The sequence below is a fragment of the Myotis brandtii genome, unplaced genomic scaffold (assembly GCF_000412655.1).
Source record: "Myotis brandtii unplaced genomic scaffold, ASM41265v1 scaffold105, whole genome shotgun sequence".
NCBI classification, from domain to species: domain Eukaryota; kingdom Metazoa; phylum Chordata; class Mammalia; order Chiroptera; family Vespertilionidae; genus Myotis; species Myotis brandtii.
Window position 1 is genome coordinate 1,022,005 of NW_005353538.1, and position 6,231 is coordinate 1,028,235.

Consider the following 6,231-nt stretch of genomic DNA (forward strand, 5'->3'; position numbering starts at 1 on the left):
GCCCCCGCCACCACCGCAGGGCTCCGGGCCAGGTGCGGGGCCAGGAAAGGGCCCAGGGGGAGAGTTGATGTGGGCCCTGGGGGCGAGGAGAATGGGCATGGCGAGCAGTCACCCCTGTGGGCATGCTGGCTGTTACATGCTCCCCCACGGCCCTTGGAGTAGGGGGTGATGTCCCGGGCCGCCATTCCCACTCGCACAGTCATTTAGGGAAGCTAAGCCCAGGGCACTCAGGGGTCTGTCCAGCACCCAGAGATGTGTCCGTGGCAACCTGGGCCAGACCCGGATCTCTTGGCTTCTCACCTTCATGCCTCACGCCCCTTTCCTTGTAGCTGGGGCAGGCCGGTGTGAGGGTCCTCCCCCCTGGCACCAGCTGGTAGCCGGAGTTCCTCATCCCTTTTTCTCTCTCCCCACAGGGATCAGCGCTAACCAGTCCAACCCGATGCACCTGAGCTCAGCTGCTGCCCAAAGCCCCATGGGCATGACCCTGCCAGGCCAGCAGCCCCTGTCCCACGAGCCCCAGCCTGCCATGCTCCCCTCCCCCACCCCTCTGGGTTCCAACATTCCACTGCACCCCAATGCTCAGGGGACAGGGGGGCCTCCTCAGAACTCAATGATGATGGCTCCAGGGGGCCCAGACTCCCTGAATGCCCCCTGTGGCCCTGTGCCCAGCTCCTCCCAGATGATGCCCTTCCCCCCACGGCTGCAGCAGCCCCATGGCGGCGGTGCCATCCCCAGTGGGGGTGGGGGGCCGGGCCTCCAGCAGCTCCTGGGCGCATGGGCGACGCGTACCCGCCGGGTGTGCTCCCAGGGGTGGCATCCGTCCTGAACGACCCCGAGCTGAGCGAGGTGATCCGGCCCACCCCGACGGGGATCCCCGAGTTCGACTTGTCCAGGATCATCCCCTCGGAGAAGCCAAGCAGCACCCTCCAGTACTTCCCCAAGAGCGAGAACCAGCCCCCCAAGGCCCAGCCCCCCAATCTGCATCTCATGAACCTGCAGAACATGATGGCGGAGCAAACCCCCTCACGGGCCCCCAACCTCCCAGGCCAGCAGGGTGTCCAGCGGGGGCTCAACATGCCCATGTGCCACCCCGGACAGATGTCCTTGCTGGGCAGGACAGGTATGCCCCCGCAGCAGGGCATGGTGCCCCACGGTCTGCACCAGGGGGTCATGTCCCCGCCGCAAGGCCTCATGACCCAGCAGAATTTCATGCTGATGAAGCAGCGGGGCGTAGGGGGCGAGGTCTACAGCCAGCCCCCCCACATGCTCTCCCCGCAGGGCTCCCTCATGGGCCCCCCGCCCCAGCAGAACCTCATGGTGTCCCACCCTCTGCGGCAGCGCAGTGTGTCTCTGGACAGCCAGATGGGCTACCTCCCCGGCCCGGGCGGCATGGCCAACCTGCCCTTCTAGCACTCCCTGCCTGGGGCCGGGCAGTACTGCAAATAGTGTCACCTGAAAAGTGTCTTCCCTCCAGTGTTGGGGTGACCTGGGGTCCAGGGTGGGTTGGAGGGTGGGAGGGGCTTTGTGGGGAATGGCATTGGTGGCAACCAGACGTGCTGGCAGCTGAGTGGGAGGGCTCTGGGTAGGGAGTTGTTCCATTGTGGCCGTCAGACCATCCACCCCACCCCCAAGTCCTTGGAGCCTGTTTTCCCTGTGTCTCTGCACCCCTCATTCAGCTCTGTGTTCCGAGTCCTGTATGGAGTCCTTGGAGGGGAGAGGAAGAGGAGGTGACATCTCCCTTCTCCATCCCCCCTTCCCACCACTCTCTCCAGTGCTCCAGCCTTGCTGCTCCTGGTTCTGCTCCCACCTGGTTCTCCTCTTTTCCTGCCTCATCTCCTCTCTCTGCTGCTGTGGCTCACCCTCTCACCCCCTCACACCCCCTCCCCCCCCCACCCCGCCCCGCAGGTGGCCAGCCAGGTGGGCGGAGCTGCCGCTGGCGCATAGAGAGCTGTGCTTCGTGCTGGTCTGTGTGCGCCTTAGTCCTGAGCTTTGATAGAGGTCACCCAAAAGAGGGATGAAAGAAGCCCTTCCCCTCTTTCAGATTACTGCCCCAGGGCCTGCAGCCTGACACACCTGTCCACTGCTCACAGCATCTCTGGGTCCCTAGAGGGTGCCATTCTGGTCCCCCCAAATGGGGAAATGACAGAGAGCCCACACCTGATGCATAGCCCACACCTGATAGAATGTCCAAACCTGACAGAGGGCCCACACCTGACAGCCCCCCACACCTGACAGCCCCCCACACCTGACGGCCCCCCACACCTGATGGCCCCCCACACCTGACGTAGCCCCCCACACCTGACATAGCCCACACCTGAACTGAGGTCAGACCACCTGGCTTTTCCCTGGTGAGCCCAGCAGGGCTGAGACCTGTGGGACAGCAGGCTGCGCGCGCGCGCGCATGTGTGTGTGTGTGTGTGTGTGTGTGTGTGTGACGCGCCCCTGGCTTCTGGTTGTGGATGGCTGATGTCCCCGTAGCTACATCTTAGCCAGAACTTGAAGTCCTGGGTCCCCAGGCTGAGGGGCGGGGAGAGGAAAGGCAGAGGCTGTGTGGCCCCAAGTGGAGCCGTGAGGAACAGCGGGGGCCCAGGGGCCCTGTGCCTGCGGCAATGGCTCTGGGCCAGCTCACCCCCAGGGCCCCCAATCTCCAGAGGCTGCCACCTAATCTATCACCGAAGAAGGGAGGGTGTGGCCGAGCCTGTCTCTCCCAGCCTCTGCCTGCTGGCCTGTCTGCCTGCCACCCACGCACTGGCAAAGCCCCTCTGCCCAGGGCCCGGGCTGTGCCCACCCGGGCGCAGTCACTGTCTCCCCCTCCGAGCTCCCCCGACCTCAGTCGAGCTGAAGCCATACACACTGGGTGCTGTGCACCCCCCACCCCCAACATACACACCCAGGAGTAAAACTTTGCAAACTTCCCTTCCTGCTGTGGGGCAGGCCGCTCCCTGGGCCTCCAGGGCCACGTCTAGACAAGGTGTCCTCTGCCAGGGCCTCTGCTCAGCCCAACCTGCAGGGCCTGGCCCCACCTCGGCAGCTGTCACACAAAGGGACTCCCCCACTTCTCCGTCTGGTGCTGTGCTCAGTCCACTGTCAGCCGCACCCAGCGCTTCCTCCGGGGCTGGCTGCAGGCTCCTGCCTCCCCGGCCCAGGACCCAGGCCTCTGTGTCCAGGAGCCACTGCCACCATCCAGCCAGGCGCCCTGCCTGCGCGGCCTGCACTGGGCCTGTATCCCTGAGCCCCCACCCCCACCCCAAACTCTCCAAACGGACTCCGTGTTGCCTGCCCAGAGGGGAGGGACAGACTGCGAGGCCTGACACTCTCCTCTCCCACCTGCTGTCAGAGTAGCTTTTCCAGGTAGACATCCTTTGGGTTTTTATTTTGAAACAATTTTTAGGCTTGTTCCGGGGGTCTCTGTGCTGCCTGTACTGTATTGACCTGTTTTATAGGTGCCTTTTTATTAAAAACGAACTCCACAGGCCAGCCTCCTCCATCCACGGCCATCCCCAGCCATTTTGTACCATTATATAAATATATATAAATATAAATATATAAACACACACACACACATTAGTGTCCAGTGCACAGATTCATGCACATTGAAAGGAAATTAGAATATTTTAATATTGCTATTCGCCCTTTCTCTATAATAGAAGTGTCAACCAAATTCATGATTGACAATGACAGATCTTAACACACACGTGCGATTGGCACCATCAAGACCTTAATATGTATCGCGCATGTGTGAGTCAACTTAGCCTTTTATAGATATAAAATAAACTTGCTTAATTAGACCTTTCTGATTTAGCTACACTTTTTCCAGCCCAGTGAAGCACCCCAACTTCTCTTTCAGGTAATTGTCAGCAACACAGCAGTAAATATCAACACGAAGCACATTATTGCAGATCACGCAGGGAGAAAAAAGGGTGAAATATTTAACTGCAGCAGTGTTTGACTATGTTCTGCGCAGTGAGGAAACCTGAAGTCATTTTCAAGGTCCACCATTTCTTACTTCTTTTCAGTCGGGTCAAGTTTCTAAGACTTCTAAATCTCTGTTTTCCAGCTGATGAAAAGAAAATAGGATTCTACTGAGTCTCCTACCTACCTACTCCAGGACTTCTGTGAGGATGAAATGAGATGAGGCACGTGAAAACGCTTCAAAAACATTTGGTTAAACTGTGAAATATTTGCACCTGGCTATAAAGCAAGTCATGTTCCTGGGCAGAAGAAACTCCAAGGAGACTAGTCGCTAGGGAGAGGAAGCCGAGTGTTGCTACGTGACGTCATTACCCGGCGCCCACAGCAACCGCTGGGCGGGGTGTGAGCCGCATTTTGTGCCATGGGATCTTGGCAGCATTGGCTTTGATTTGGTGGGGTGTCACTCTGGGGTGGTGGTGGGGCATGTGTCCCACTTGGGGGAAGCCGAGTGTTGGTTTGTTGGTGCCAGGTTTGTGGTGCCATTTATTTTTAAATGGCCAGTGTGCATCATGGCAGCTCCTGCATTGAGCGTCTGCCCACTGGTGGTCAGTGCGCATCATAGCTACCAGTTGGGACAGACACTTAGCCTTTTATATATATGTAGATATACACATACATACATACACACACACAATTTATATGTATCTATATACTAATATATAAAAGGCTAATAGGCAAAGCGTCCCTCAGGAGTTCGATCACTTGCTATGATGTGCGCTGACCACCAGGGGGTGGCGCGGAATGAAGGAAGGCCCTGGCCAGCCAGCCTTGGGGACCCTACCTGTGCATGAATTTTGTGCAACGAGCCTCTAGAGTGCGTGTGTGTGTGTGCGTGTGCGTGTGTGTGTGTGTGTGTACCAAATGTAACTTTCTGAGATATTAATGTTTATTTACTAAAATCATATAATTTCTACACCTAATTTTTACTATTACCTGAAACAACCTGTTTTTAATCAATATCTGACCTTATTTACTTTATACATTTGGTTGGGAAATGCAACAAACAAAGTTAAGTTTTCATTGTCCATGCTTAGAATAGGCAGCATCTTAAAAACTTTTAAGAAATTACAAAGGTTGGCCCAGGATAGAGAAGCTGGGTGGGTAACTGGTGAACACATGGAGAAATTTACTTTCATTACGTACCATTTTGTATTTCTATGTTTGTGTACCAGATACATATTATTCAAAGAATTCAAAACTATATTTAGTTTATGCATCAAAAGTATTTGAAGGCTAGTTAATGTCCAATGCTGTGATAAAGATTATTTCTATATCTCAAGGATTTGAATGATGGCTATAAAATAGGACCTATTTAGGTAATTTTAAGTTTGAGAAATAAGAATAGCGGTAAGTCCATCTCTGTTATCCACATTTCCTCATGCTCTTTGACCAAATATGAATAAAATAACCTCCAATAAATGCCATTGTTTAACATGCTTGCTTCTGTAACCAATGAATGTGACCGCAGTGCTCTACATAGCATTAAAGGCTTAGTTGTCTTCCAGTATGAAACTGAGTCCATTACCCAGTCCTTCAAGATCTACATAAACAGCCTTGTCTTTAGATGTTTAGGGGACATCTCAGCCCCCTAACCTATATAAACTTTGCATTGGTGAACTACTTATGCGTCATACTTTCATTTATCCATTATTGCTTCCTTTGTTGATGACATTCCAAATTCTTGAGCCAAGACCTTTTCCTAAGCACCACTTTCTGTGCTCAAGGACCTGATTAATGCCTTTCATCCTGATCTTGCTGCCCTAATTATTCCTAAAAGGTAGTGGAACCAAAGGTACCTGCCATTTCCTTAACACCAATCATCCCTGCCTTATTTCCTCCACATAACCCTCCCACATCCAACTAACCACCATGTCCTAACATTTTCATGATCAACATATCTTGATTTCTACTTTTCCTCTCCAATCCTATCACCACATATCAACTGCTTCCCATTCTATGTTCTGGCTTATTATAAATGCATCCTTCCCACAAATGTATTGCTCTCCTTCAAAAAAAATTCCTGGTAGCTCATCATGGAAAAAGATCTGATCCCTTTTTCCAGTCTCATTTCAGGAAACTACAGCTTCATGCACATTTATCAGCATCCAGCCGTCATTCATGATGGCTCCAAAACAAGTTTAACTCTACCAGCCATTGTGGCTCAGAGGTTGAACATCAACCCATGAATATAGAAGTTACTGGCACATGCCCGAGTTGTGGGTTGATCCCCAGTAGGGGATGTGCAGGAGGGCAACCAAC

General features: G+C 53.8%; 1 protein-coding gene across 1 annotated transcript in view; it reads left to right on the forward strand.

Annotated features, from left to right (window-relative positions):
- The window catches only part of BCL9L (B-cell CLL/lymphoma 9-like), a 35,732-nt gene that overhangs the window by 27,260 nt on the left and 2,241 nt on the right, over nucleotides 1-6,231 (forward strand). The window contains 3 exon segments of the mRNA XM_014539007.1: nucleotides 1-32; nucleotides 414-772; nucleotides 775-3,351. Coding sequence (XP_014394493.1) covers nucleotides 1-32; nucleotides 414-772; nucleotides 775-1,410 — 1,027 coding nt within the window. The 3' untranslated portion in view covers nucleotides 1,411-3,351.